The sequence below is a fragment of the Bactrocera oleae genome, chromosome 2 (assembly GCF_042242935.1).
Source record: "Bactrocera oleae isolate idBacOlea1 chromosome 2, idBacOlea1, whole genome shotgun sequence".
In the NCBI taxonomy this organism is placed as follows: Eukaryota; Metazoa; Arthropoda; class Insecta; order Diptera; family Tephritidae; genus Bactrocera; species Bactrocera oleae.
The window spans coordinates 12,980-28,360 of NC_091536.1; the positions used below are offsets into that span (position 1 = coordinate 12,980).

General features: G+C 35.5%; 1 protein-coding gene across 6 annotated transcripts; it reads right to left on the reverse strand.

Moving 5' to 3' along the window:
- Positions 1 to 6,125: 6,125 nt before the first annotated feature.
- On the reverse strand, positions 6,126 to 15,316 carry shams (glucoside xylosyltransferase 1 shams). Of its 6 annotated transcripts, none has more exons than XM_014238886.3 (4): positions 15,078 to 15,308; positions 14,718 to 15,018; positions 6,693 to 7,035; positions 6,126 to 6,643 (listed from the first exon to the last, which is right to left on the reverse strand). In XM_014238886.3, the coding sequence occupies exons 1-4, from the start codon at positions 15,209 to 15,211 to the stop codon at positions 6,312 to 6,314; spliced, it is 1,110 nt and encodes a 369-aa protein (XP_014094361.1). In that variant the 5' UTR covers positions 15,212 to 15,308; the 3' UTR covers positions 6,126 to 6,311. The 6 variants fall into 6 exon arrangements, with proteins under 6 accessions (XP_014094361.1, XP_036229823.1, XP_036229822.1 ...); XM_036373930.2 differs by having other exon boundaries at positions 6,201 to 6,643; positions 6,693 to 6,927; positions 15,078 to 15,316; XM_036373929.2 differs by having other exon boundaries at positions 6,201 to 6,643; positions 15,084 to 15,309.
- Between the last annotated feature and the right edge of the window lie 65 nt (positions 15,317 to 15,381).

The window sequence follows — 15,381 nt, forward strand, 5'->3', positions numbered from 1 at the left end:
CCTAGAGGACACTCGGGGCTTCCATTTGCATCATCAATCACCCGCCTACCACCACCAGGAGCGTGGGAATCCTATAGAATGCACCATGAGTCATTTTGCCCTGCACACAGGTGTTTTTCCACCCTTCTGCGACCTCTAGCGGCCGGAGTATATAAGCTAGGTGGGTCAAACAAATTGCATCGTTTAGAGGACACTCAGGGCTTCCATTTGCATCATCAATCACCCGCCTACCACCAATAGGGGCGTGGCAATTCACCAAAAAACACTTTGGAATTTAACGTGTCACCCTTTTGCGGCCATTAGCGCCTAAACAGGGTGATCTAAGATGGCGCAAACTATTTGATTCATGTAGCCGCACAGGTGCACGTTAATTAGAGACATCAATCTTAGATATAGGTTGAACAGGTGAGTGGCAATCAACAAAAAAGTGAAAATTTCAAAATTTCTACTTTTTACCTTTTTTGTGTTTCCAGTTAAGGGGGTATATGAGAGGGGGGGATGAAACCTAGTGGATCACCTAGAGGACACTCGGGGCTTCCATTTGCATCATCAATCACCCGCCTACCACCACCAGGAGCGTGGGAATCCTATAGAATGCACCATGAGTCATTTTGCCCTGCACACAGGTGTTTTTCCACCCTTCTGCGACCTCTAGCGGCCGGAGTATATAAGCTAGGTGGGTCAAACAAATTGCATCGTTTAGAGGACACTCAGGGCTTCCATTTGCATCATCAATCACCCGCCTACCACCAATAGGGGCGTGGCAATTCACCAAAAAACACTTTGGAATTTAACGTGTCACCCTTTTGCGGCCATTAGCGCCTAAACAGGGTGATCTAAGATGGCGCAAACTATTTGATTCATGTAGCCGCACAGGTGCACGTTAATTAGAGACATCAATCTTAGATATAGGTTGAACAGGTGAGTGGCAATCAACAAAAAAGTGAAAATTTCAAAATTTCTACTTTTTACCTTTTTTGTGTTTCCAGTTAAGGGGGTATATGAGAGGGGGGGATGAAACCTAGTGGATCACCTAGAGGACACTCGGGGCTTCCATTTGCATCATCAATCACCCGCCTACCACCACCAGGAGCGTGGGAATCCTATAGAATGCACCATGAGTCATTTTGCCCTGCACACAGGTGTTTTTCCACCCTTCTGCGACCTCTAGCGGCCGGAGTATATAAGCTAGGTGGGTCAAACAAATTGCATCGTTTAGAGGACACTCAGGGCTTCCATTTGCATCATCAATCACCCGCCTACCACCAATAGGGGCGTGGCAATTCACCAAAAAACACTTTGGAATTTAACGTGTCACCCTTTTGCGGCCATTAGCGCCTAAACAGGGTGATCTAAGATGGCGCAAACTATTTGATTCATGTAGCCGCACAGGTGCACGTTAATTAGAGACATCAATCTTAGATATAGGTTGAACAGGTGAGTGGCAATCAACAAAAAAGTGAAAATTTCAAAATTTCTACTTTTTACCTTTTTTGTGTTTCCAGTTAAGGGGGTATATGAGAGGGGGGGATGAAACCTAGTGGATCACCTAGAGGACACTCGGGGCTTCCATTTGCATCATCAATCACCCGCCTACCACCACCAGGAGCGTGGGAATCCTATAGAATGCACCATGAGTCATTTTGCCCTGCACACAGGTGTTTTTCCACCCTTCTGCGACCTCTAGCGGCCGGAGTATATAAGCTAGGTGGGTCAAACAAATTGCATCGTTTAGAGGACACTCAGGGCTTCCATTTGCATCATCAATCACCCGCCTACCACCAATAGGGGCGTGGCAATTCACCAAAAAACACTTTGGAATTTAACGTGTCACCCTTTTGCGGCCATTAGCGCCTAAACAGGGTGATCTAAGATGGCGCAAACTATTTGATTCATGTAGCCGCACAGGTGCACGTTAATTAGAGACATCAATCTTAGATATAGGTTGAACAGGTGAGTGGCAATCAACAAAAAAGTGAAAATTTCAAAATTTCTACTTTTTACCTTTTTTGTGTTTCCAGTTAAGGGGGTATATGAGAGGGGGGGATGAAACCTAGTGGATCACCTAGAGGACACTCGGGGCTTCCATTTGCATCATCAATCACCCGCCTACCACCACCAGGAGCGTGGGAATCCTATAGAATGCACCATGAGTCATTTTGCCCTGCACACAGGTGTTTTTCCACCCTTCTGCGACCTCTAGCGGCCGGAGTATATAAGCTAGGTGGGAATTTAACGTGTCATCACCTAGATGGGCAGATTGTTTGTGTGTGTCCCACGTATTGCGCTCCGTTTACGCCTTACTTCGTAAGGCGCAAACTGCGCCCTTTATCCGAACTTCTGGTATTCCTTGCCCCTTACCCCCACCCTCCAAATGTGTAAATGTAATTCTTCTTCTTTCTTTTATTTATGTTGATTTTTATTTATATTCTTGTTCTGTTCTGTCCTACCAATTTTCTCTCTATATGCCTGCTGCTGCTGCCTGCCTATTCTGCTATTTGAATATACATACATTCCTATTTCAACAGTAACAAATAAATAATGTGCCCTAAATGAGAATTGAACCTCGTCATTCTGATCGCGAAGCGTAAATGCCATCCAGTTGACCACAGTACGTAAATAAAATTATTTCATTTTCACTCTATATATAGCGATCTAAATGCATATATTCTTATTACAACCATCACCCGTTGACATCAACCAGTTGGTGTAAAACCGTGAGTAACACTGAGCTACCAGTATAATTAACAACCACCAGCCGCGTACAGCAACCAATTGGTGTGAAGCAATGATAAACACTGGGCTACCAGTATAATTAAAAAATGCAATTACAACAGAGATGGCAATATCAGAGAGAGTAAATGAATTCATTTACGTTCTCTAGCAATATGACTAAAAATTCGAATATATCGCAATGATCGAAACGGAGAAAAGGCTATAAATAGACACATAAAATGTTCTTAAATGAATTATGCGCATGCTGATTTACAATTGCATATAAACAAAAGATAATTTTTGTAATTTAAAGTAATCCTTCATAATTATATAAGAGTATCATTGGTTAAAGCCCCAGAAATCACAATAAAATAAGTAATTAATAGATAAATTCTACAACCAATTTTTGTGCGTTGCATGAAAAATATCTTATAGACAAAGGATAGCAATAAAACAATGACTAAGTGACCGCGATTTTGCTTTTGCGGTGGTTCAGGTCGTAAGCGTGAAGGAGTTAAGCCATTCTGAATACGAACGCGAACGTTCAAATCCTGTAAATCATAAATCTTGATTTATATTTTTCTTTTAAATTATTATTTGATATTTTAGCTGATCTAAATTCAGTTACTTAAATACTATATTTTACTTACTGAAATATAATAATTAGAATATTTCAGGAAAATATGTTCATAAACATATGAAGTTTTTTGAATATTCCCTTATTATGCGTATTTACACAAAAGTGATAATCACACATCATTCTTAAATACACGTACGCTTGCTTCTTCTTGCGCTGCATAAACAATGATTTTTGCCTACACTTTTTGTTTTTGCGAGAAGCAAGTTGAACGATCGCTGGCAATGATGGATCAGGGGCGCACTGTCACATAATTATTTCAGATATTTTTTTATTATCAAAATTATTTTAAAAACGTTTAAATAAGTATGAATTTATGTGTATTTATATTTTACCTAAATATTATAATATTACGTAAATAAGCCCTAAGATATCAGTATTTCTCTATACAAATTAAGCAATATAATAATATGATATAAATCCTCCGTTGAGACGCTTCTGTTCATGTTGGCATGCCATGGAAGTAACGGCGAGTTCGCGCAGAGAATGAATTCTGACAAAACCTTGAAAAAAACCAAATTACAACTTTGCCGACAAACATACATACATGGGATTTTCATAGCGTCGTATTTAGATAAAATGCTCTAAATCGACAAACTATGAAATAATGATAATAAGTAAACATATAAAAGTACTATATGGAGTGTGCTTAGAGTATATAGAAGTAGTTAATGATTTCATATACATGTCAATTTTATATAAATTTTATAATTTAATGCCATATATAGTCCATAATATGAAAAAAATATAAATATTATTTTAACTCGCTAATAGGTCATGTTGCCAATTCTCCTTTCTGAAGAGAGCATCAGACAAATTCTTTAACTTCTGATTTTTTGCAAATGTTGTGAGGAAGCATCTTGTTGGCAACATACAAATGCGAGGGGGATGGTAGGATTTTCGTGATACTAATTGTAAAATTGAATTCCATATGAAGACCAAATTTGGTTGACCAGGCGCACAGAAAAAAGAGCGCAGTACATATTTATAAACGATCGCACTTCGTTTTGCAGCATACGCCCGTTCCTTATGAATGAATTTGTTGTCGTTGTAATATGAAATACTTAGAAAATATGGTGCGAGTTTGCTGGAATCTTATTGGTAGATGATAGTGCGTCTGCAATTTTTTTTTGTCGCTTGCGCGAAATTGATTTTTTTACAAAAGACATATTGAGGGACATACATACATACATATGTACATCTGTTTACATATATGCAAATATATTTAGACATGCGAATGGAGGAAAGGCAATTTCGGGAATATTCACATACAAATTGATTATTTGAAACTAGTAAACGCCAATAGCTGTTTGAGTTCACCGATTAGACACCATTCTTTAATTATTGTCTTTAGTGCTGCTTGTTTAGCACAGCTCGTTTTTTCAAATTCACATCAAATATTTGCCTAAGTTCACTTCCTAGCACAGATGTAGTTTTATTCCTTTTTTTAATTTTTATAAACCTTTTGTATTTAATTTATTTTTCAGTTTTTCCTCATTATATAAATGTTCTTCAAAATCTATTATTTCTTTTTGTTATTCTGATTTTCCCTAACACGCATGCCAAAGAACATCGAAGCATACATACCTATATTAGTCGTTAATTTATAAGGTGGTGACAATTTACTTGGTTCCTTGTTAAAGTGTAGTAGTTTGTTGAGTTTGATTATCATGAGAGGAATGTACCTTTTTTATGTGGTGTAATTGAATTTTGAATTTGAATTTGCGCATTTTCGATGTTCCCTTTTAATGGTTTAAATTTTAGCACAGCTAACGTTTGCCCTTCTCTATTTATTAACATTCTCTGGTAATATTGTATATTTCGGAAAATTAATGTTTTAATTGTGGAAATATAATATTTGTTTCACTAGTTTCTTGGTGCATAGTAAGTCTGACGTCGTTAATAATTTTTCATAGCCGTTCAATGCGTAGTGTGAATAATTTTAAACGTCCCTTTTGTAACCTTTCTTAGTCCTTGTTTGATTGTTACGAGCGGGCTGTCACTGTAGGTGTCTGCGGTCACAGTTGTGTAGTACGGTAAGTCTAAAGGATAAATGCCCGTCAGTTTTTTAAATGCGATTTATGGATCTTTCTGTTATCTTTAGTAGTTATTGTACGGTAAAAATGTCTTTGGTTTTACCTTTATAATTTGTTCTTTTTATATATGGTAACGTCTGGTTTATAATTTTTTATTTTTGACCTATTTTTAATTGTGATATTTTAACAAGTTTTTTTGGTTTCCGGCTATTTCATTTCGGAGGTTAGAATTAACTTATTTAGTCAGTCTTTCTTTTGTAACTGAATATATTTTTATATTGTATCTGTCAACTGCAATGTTGACAATTTCTTTAATAGAGCAATCAGGATATTCCACTTGGAGTCATCTGATTATTTCAACAATTGTGGAATGCACAGGTTCTATCGCACTATTAACTTCCCTTTCTGAGGTGGTGCTAGACAGAACTCATTTCCCAACCCTTCCAAATAATTCAGTTTTGTTGTTGTTCAGCTGCCTTCGTTGCCCATGACTATGGTACAGTAAAATTGTGAAGAAGCTTTATCAGTTTATCTCTAATATGCAATACTGATTCATTTCTCATTCTGAAAAATTTTACAAATTTAGAGAATTTCCATTTCAATTGTCTCAGGTACAAAGGTATGGGTGTTGCCTGTAACTTGGGTTTTTGTGGATTCCGGTCGTACTTATTACATCTGCAAATTTCACATGAATTAGTATATTTTTTAAAAAGTTTAGTGATTTGTGGAAAGTAGTATTTTTCTAATATCTGGTCTTTATTTTCTTTACCATTGCGATCGGCTCTTCTAGAAACATTCAATGCAGTAAAGTATACGATTATAATAATTTAAATACAATTTATTTTCCAAACAATAAAACTTTAATCCATGTTAAGGCCTGTATGAGTACCATTAGTGTTGTTATATATATTTATATATTACTGTCAATAATATAAAAATGATTGATAGCTTCTAAATATTTTTTTTGCAAAAAGCATAGTTTCCTCAGTTAGTAAGCCACAATTTGTTTCTTTTACGACACTTTCATTTAGTGATGATTTTAATGGTATTACAAAATTGAAGTATGGATTTGAAGCAATCTTGTAGCTTTCTACTGTTTCATACACCGCCTTAAACAAGGGCTGTTTATTAGAATGGAAGTAACCTCTATTGCCGTGCATAAGTTTTATTCCCTCTACGGATACATTACAAACACTTATATACATGCAATGATCTGGTCGGTAGTTGTACTGACAAGGCAGAAGCAAAAGAGCATCTAAAATAATTATATTCAGTTTTGTTAATAAGAATAAAAATATGTTTACCTGGACTGTAATAAAAGAATATATTTATGATATCTTGATCACCCCACGTGATACGTAGCTTGTACTCATTGTATATGGGAACTATATGTGAGACCCAATTGTGAATGCGCATACGAGTTAGGTTCATTAGCATTACACCCGAATTTACGCCCATACGACCATAGTAAGGATGTCGTGCGAACCGGTTGTACCAACCCATGTTTTCGTCTTCATGTTCGGAGGTAAGAGCTGCAAACTGAGATGCATTAAATCGTCCAAAATATTTCCAAATATCTGATATAGGGGACAAGAAAATAACATCTGTATCCACATATAATACGGAATCAACCTGAGGAAGTAACAACTAAAACAAGATTGAAGTGATAATTTATTGGAATAATTTTATTGAAGATTTAAACATTAAATAAGAATCAAAGAAAACGGAAAAGTGTCTTCCAAAAACGTCATATTTAAATACATTACATTGTGTTGTTACAACACGTATTTTCTCTTACGAGAATATTTTTCGTTATTCGTATTCGTTACTATCAAATTATCTTTATTTATGTTTTTTAAGTCAATCTTTGTTAATGTTCAATCAAAATATTCGTATTCTGTTATAGCGTAAAATAACACATTTTATATTAGTTGGAATAATTGAAATATTTTTGAATCATTAAAATAAAGCAAAATGTGTGCTAACGACACGACCAAAATAAACAAAAATGTGCAGGCTTTGTTGTATTTTGTAATGTGTTATTAAATGCCTACAAACTTACCGTTGTGTTTTCAAACACATCTAAATATATCGCAAACACAAAAATCTTCAAGTAGTTACTTGCAAAATTGTAAGCGATATACTTTGTGTCTCATGAAACAGCAAGCAGGATTGTCATAAATAAGTAAACACAGGCACAACAAAAAAAAGGCAAAGAGTGACAAAAACAAAATATTCATACTTAAGTACCACCCTATTATACATTACAAACTCGTATATATACAAAAAAAAAATAATAATTTCATATAATAAGTACATAATATATACCATACATACATGTATTACATTTTTTTATATTATATACGCACTTCAAATACCAATCGGAAATATTTAATCGACAGTTAAGTGAATACAAATTCACAAAAATTTATTTATACAAACAAAAAATCGGTTCAAAAAAGAAAACATAATTATAATTTTGTGAACAATGTAAATACATATTGGTTCATATATAATATTATATAATACACGTTTGTACAATATCTAAGTTAACATATAATATATTATTAAAGTTACAATAATTACAGCTAAATCAGATTTCAGGAATATGTACATTAAATTCAACTTTTCATATTAATAAAACAGCTGAATCCGAACTTTTGATATATCACATACCACACGCGTATCCGGCGTAATATTGCTATTTGCGCTAAAGTGCTGACTTATTTTACTTAACGCAAGCAATAGCCAATGCTTGCGCCTTTGACTGAGTAAGCAAATAAAGTAACATTTTTGGACTAAACCATGAAGTGAATTAATTTTGTTAATTTAGTATCTGTTACGCAGTGTCCGGGTCCGGTTCAGAAAAACAAAAACGTATTATTATTTAATTTATAATCAAAGTTTATATTGGCACATATCCCACAATACCTCTTGTTATTTGGCAAACAAAACAAGGATTGCCTATATTACATATTCAAATACCAAAGGTGATTTCTGACAAAAAAAGTTCATGTACACCTGCAGAAGCTACACGCTCAAAGCAAGGTGCTGCAAAACAAAAGGATACTGCACTCGATTTTTATCTTCACCGATCAAGACAATTCTGAATCGGGTTAGACGAGTGTGAAGAAACTGAGGCAATGATTTTGGATCAATTAAAACTAATTAAAGCAATTGCACCTTACCCACATCCGAGAGTAGAGGTGCCACAACTACAAAGTCAACAGCAAGTTCGGGCATCCATGTAACACAGAAATTTTTCATAGTCAAAGTATTTGCACTTAATGACGATAATTTCAATTTGGCTTGGGAAGCTCTAAAATGTATATGTGAAAATTAAAAAATATTGGTCGATAATCAAATAGCGATATTAATGAACAACCCAAAAATCCAAAAGAAAACAAGTGAAGAATTTATCAAACTTCAATCCACTGTTTCCAATTGTTGGTCGATTTTATCGACACAAAACATTTCCACAGACAGCCGGGACCCTTTGAAGGTAAATATGTGCACCGCAGCATTAACAGAAAAATCGTTATTGTTGTGGGAGCAATCGCTCTCATCAAGAAAAAGATACCCTTTGTGACAACAAATGAAAGCATTTCTAATTGAAACTAAAAACATTCAACACGACCTAAATCGAAGCTTTAATAGACCCTAAGCTAGGCGCATCAACCATTTGAGTAGAAGCTTTTTTAAAATCGTTCATATCAGAGAAAAAAATATATGTCATGCGAACTATACACAAGATTGCATAAACTACAATCTTGTGAGAAATTTAAACAAATTGCTTGGCACATGCGCATACTTATAAAAATTACAAAAGCAAATTCAATAGCACATACATATAGTAAAAAAAGACATAATTCTATGCTTCATATTAGAAATATTTTCAGCTCACTTAATAGCGCTAATGTTACCATGCTGCTCAAACGCATTAAAAACTCAAACGCTACACACCAAACTACAAAGTAGGGCATTACTACCCACAGCAATCGTCTCCATCGAACAACGAGGAGAACTGTTTAAACTTAGGGCCTTAATAGAACAAGAATCACAACGATCATTTATAGCGTCTAGGGCACAAAATAAGCTGTAACTGCCAACAAAACAAGACATTTTTGAGATTATGGGAATGACCGGAATAGCTGTTCAAAACTCTAATAAAATTTGCTTCATTACCCTAATTTCCCTCCAAACGCATAAGCGAATTAAAGCAGACGCTATAGTTTTGCCGCAACTCACTAACATGCTTCCAAGCTATCACGTTAAAGCATTGGCAAATGGTTTCACACCTAAAGATTGGAAAATCCTAAATGCAACACCTCGCTCAAATAGATAATCTATTAGGCGATCTCATACCACAGATAATACTCAAAGATGTTGGGAAAATTTGGAACACACTTTTGGCACAAAACACTATTTTCCATGTAAACTAAATACATTTACCACCATGACAACTCAAGTTGTCGAAATCTCAAACGAATACCTCAATTCACAATTAAGAATCCCCCTGAATTACAACCCCAAAAGATCAGTATTCTGAGGAATTTTACAAACCCACAATTGTTCGATCAGATAAGGGCCGGTATGGTGTTTGACTACGTTAAAAGAACTTCCCCATCTCAATTACAACCCCAGTAGATCAGTATTCTAAAGAATTTTACAAAGCCACAACTAGTAATGGCCGGTACATCGTACGACTACCACTAAAGCCAGAATTTTCCCACACACTCGCCTTAGATCATTCCCGCTCCTCTGCAATACAGCAGTTTTTAAGTATGGAAAGGCGAGCTCAAACCAGAATATGATAGGATCTTAGAAGAATACCTCCTTTTAGACCACATGGAAGAAGTCAGTTCTGGCGAAAAAATCATACAAAGTAAATATTACTCATTTTACCAGACACATCATGCAGTAGTAAAGCCAGACAAAAACAAACAAAAGTAAGAGTTGTATTCAATGCCTCAAAATTTACAAGTTCGGGGAATTCCCTAAATTATATTTTATTTACTGGACCCACGCTCCTGTCAGATTTAATGCTTCTTATTTTAAATTTGCGTATATACAAATACGTATTCAATGGGGATGTAGAAAAAATTTATCGACAAATAGTCGTACATATAGACGACCATGTCCTTTGTTACCTTTGGCGTCAACTGTGCTCCATATGTAGTCATTCGAACCCTCCACGAATTGGCTGAAAACACAAAGTCAGAATTTCCTCTGGTATAACGATATTATATCTGGAAGTCCGTCTTCCACAAGCATACCAATCCTTATCTCAATAAAGGCCCTCAAATCCGCAGGGTTTCCATTAAAAAAGATTACGGCCAATCACCCAAATATATTTAAAAATATACCAAACGAGAATTTGTTGGATACTAATTTCCTTATATTCGAAAAGGAAAGTACAACAAAAACTCTGGAGATTCAATGGAATGTGATATCTGACCAGTTTTCATACGCTACTAAGTCAATATCTGCATTATCCGCCATAACAAAAAGACAATTTCTGGTCTGGGTGGCAAACTTTTCGACCCCGCAGGCTTTCGCCAATTATGATATCAGTGAAAGTACTAATAAGAAAAATTATAGCTAAACGGAATCGACTAAGTCGGACAGGTTAAACCACTTCGTTTAGTGGTCCCAGTTCGCGAGCAATCTAAATGATATCTCACAGATACATATCCCACGATGGATAAATAATGCCCCACAGCACAAAGTTGAACTGCTTCTGTGACGCCTCTGAAAAGACATATTGCGCCACTATACCATCTCACACAAAGCGACACTGCTACTACAACCCAGTTACTAGTAGAAAAAGCAAAAGTGGCTTCTATAACAACAATAAGTATAAAACGACTTGAACTATGTGGCGCGCTTCTACTTTCCAAATTGACATCCATGGTGCAAATGCATTTATACATGGCAATATACAAATTATATCTGTGGTGTGATTCCGAAATTGTACTAGCCGGGTTGGAAAAACCGCCACATGAACGGAAGGCGTACATTTCTAATCGAACATCACAAATATTTGCCCTAGTAGCACCAGCCACTTGGCGACACGTAGCCAGTGCTGGCAATCCTGCCGATCTAGGTGCAAACCGCTGCACCTTACCACCACCACTCTCTAGTGGAATGGCCCCATGGTTAATTGCCCTTGAAAGTCGAAAAATCTACTCCTTTCACACAACATTGGATGATACAGATATCCTCGAGCGATTTTTATCGTTCCCCCGAACCCTCAGAGTAATTGCATATATGCTAAAGTTCATAGAGCGCGAGATATCATGGCTTAGAGAATCGAAGCCGATAAAAAAGACCTCACTCTGAAGGCCCAGTTATGCATACATAGCATAACATTGTCATATATGAGAACTGTCACATAAAGAATATGCCTAATAATATGACATAGAAATCTGTTGAATTTTGATTTCTATGTTGTGTGACATTTCAGATAGAGAAATCGCTGCTCTATTTTTGTCTCTTCTCTCATTGCTTCTGTTGTGATACTTCAATTTGACATTTTCATTTATAATATTTCACATTTGCGTGCTCTCACAAACAATAAAAAATAGCTAAATTTCTATGCGCTATGTGAAGTATAACTGCGGCTATGATTCACATGCCTAACGAATAACGAACGCCATCCCATAATAATACCAGAGAAGTCTCTACTTGCCACATTACTCCTAAATTATATCCACATACTTATGCTTCACGCCGACCATCTTCTAATGCAACATATGGTTCGCCAGAAATTTTATATTCCCCGATTTAATACAAGCAGAAGATGCGAACGCAGATAATGGCAGCTCTTTCATCGGAACACTGCAACTTTGCTCTGCCTTTCTCCATTACTGGTGTCGATTTTGCTGGGCCTTTTCATATAAAGGCGCCCATACTAATGTCTTCCTCCCTAATGAAAGGCTATGTGGCTGTCTCTGTCTGTTTTACGACAAAACCAGTGCACCTTGAGCTATGTACGAATCTGACAAATGAGGCTTTTCAAACAGAAAAACAGTTATCGACTTTGTAAAACAAGTCTCACCTGAGATTATACAATCGTACGCTTCCCATGGCATTATTTGGCAATTTCTATCAAGAGTATAATATGTATGAATTCGGCATATGCAAATAAGATATTGGAATCAATGAAAATGTTACCACCACACAGTTCAGTAACATGATTCAATTTCATACTTAAAAAAACAATCTGTCTTCAGGACTTTAATTCATAAAATAACAAGAAAAAACGTTAACTTCGGTTGCACCGAAGCTATAATACCCTTCACAGATACAAAGGTTCCTTACAATAACTTGATTCAGATCTAGTTTCGTGAATCGGCAATTAAAAAAAAAAAAAATTTTTCCATGCAGGCACTTTACTCCGAATTTTTTCGGAGATTATATTCTTGGCTTAGAAAATAACTCATGCCAAATTTCGTCAAGATACCTCGTCAAATGAAAGAGTTTTCCATACAAGCACTTGATTCCGATCGTTCAGTTTGTATAGCAGATATATGCTATAGTCAACCGATTTATACAATTTCTTTGGAGATTCCATTGTTGCCTTAAATAATAATCCATGCCAAATTTCGGGAAGATACCTCGTCAAATGAAAGAGTTTTCCATACAAGGACTTTACTCCGATCGTTCAGTTAATATGGCAGTTATATGTTATAGTCATCCGATCTGTTCAGTTTGTATAGCAGATATATGCTATAGTCATCCGATCTATACAATTTCTTCGGAGATTACGTTGTTGCCTCAAACAATAACTTATGCCTGATTTCGTGAAGATACCTCGTCAAATGAAAGAGTTTTCCATACAAGGACTTTACTCCGATTGTTCAGTTAATATGGCAGTTATATGTTATAGTCATCCGATCTGTTCAGTTTGTATAGCAGATATATGCTATAGTCATCCGATCTATACAATTTCTTCGGAGATTACGTTGTTGCCTCAAACAATAACTTTTGCCTGATTTCGTGAAGATACCTCGTCAAATGAAAGAGTTTTCCATACAAGCACTTGATTCCGATCATTCAGTTTGTATGGCAACTATATGCGATAGTCATCCGATCAAAACAATTTCTTCGGGAATTACATTGTTACCTTATAAAATAACTCATGCCAAATTTCGTGATGATATTACGTCAAATAAAAAAGTTTCCCATACAAGGACTTGCTTCCGATTGTTCAGTTTGTATGGCAGCTATATGCTATAGTGGTCCGATATCGGCCGTTCCGACAAATGAGTAGCTTCTTAGTGAGAAAAGGGCAGGTACAAGATTTCAGATCGATAGCTTTAAAACTAAGGGACTAGGTTGCATATATACAGGCGGATGGACGCAAGGACAGACGGACATGGCTAAATCAACTCAGCTCGTCATGCTAATCATTTATATATATATTTTATAGGCGTGGCAAACTTAATATATCAAGTTCAGTGTATAAAAATCAACCGTTGTTTTATTTTTAATGATGATGATTATAACTGAATGCGAATAGAATGTAAATCGTACAAAATCATCAATATGTAAACAAGAAATTCATGAGAACAAAAAAAGATTTTTTGATTTTATGGTTTAAAAATTGGGGTCAGCTTTAGAATACCGTCCTCGGGTTTCGGGGATAAAAGGGGTATGGGCGAATGGAGGAGGTCTTCCAGATCAAGAATATATAGATATAGCTGCTATTTTTGCATCATATAATATAAAATAAATGTCTAAAAACTAATTAGTAAGGTGTTAATGGATATAGAAGTATATAACTCTTTTTAAATCGAAAAAATACGTACTTTAAATAGTTGAAATTTTCAACTTTAAACGTAAATATGCCGAAAACTATAAGTTTCCCGCGGCTATATCCGCCCATACCCATTTTTTCCCCAAAGGCCTGGGACGGTATTCGAAAGTTTTCCCAAAAATTGTTTCCTAAGAGAAAGCACGCTCCGAAGTAACACAATATTGAATCATAGATCAGTATCCACAAAAATTTCAAAGTACTCTCTGGTTATATTGTTTTAGCGGAGTATGGTACCCCTGTTTGGAGTTTGGAGTAGATTTAATTTCATCGAAATTGGACCATAAGGACAGCTTACAAATCTCGGGTGTGTAGATGTGTCACGGCAATTCGTGGGCTCTACGTTACTCTACGACCCAACCGCAATATTAATCCGGCATAGTTTTTGACCATATTACTTCACAAATTATTAATCCTAATTCGATTATTAGATACTCCGCTAAAACAACAACTGCTTTGAAAAATGCTCATAAATCAAAATATGTCGAGTTAATACATTAACATTATTTACCGGCAAAAACAGCCTCTGTGATGAACAAGGTTTAAAAAGAAATTGCCACTCTTTTTGATGGTTTTGGGGAAAAGTCAGATTCAGTACATCAAAATCAAAATGCACTAAATTTCGCCAATCATTTAACCGCTCAACAAATTCATTTATTAGTTTATCCTCGGAAAATATCCAGAAATGCAAATTACTTCCATCATATTTGTTAAAAAGGAGAACTGATTTTATCATCACAAGCGATTCCCATAGCCGATGGCCGCACACAACCAAAGCTATGTTGTAACATTGACGAGATCTTGAAATAAAACTTTAGATATTTATATATTTATAGATTAAACCGTGATATTTAACGACATTCTTACTTACGCATACCAATCTTTATTAGAACGTGTGTTATTGGTTACCGAAGTATTAAAATTTAAACTGTTTCGATTAAAGACTATATAAAAACAGGTTATTATTAATAGAAGAAACATTACACTTATAATTCTTATTCGCATATTTTAAATTTTTTCTGGAGTTGTTCGTCTTGGTTAATAAATAAATATACAACATAGAATTGCAAAACACTATGGGACTATCGATAGTGTCGATAGTTTTATTTTAGTCTCACTATCGATAGTAATTTATTTTGACTTTCGATGGTTTATGCTTATTTATTAAATAATGT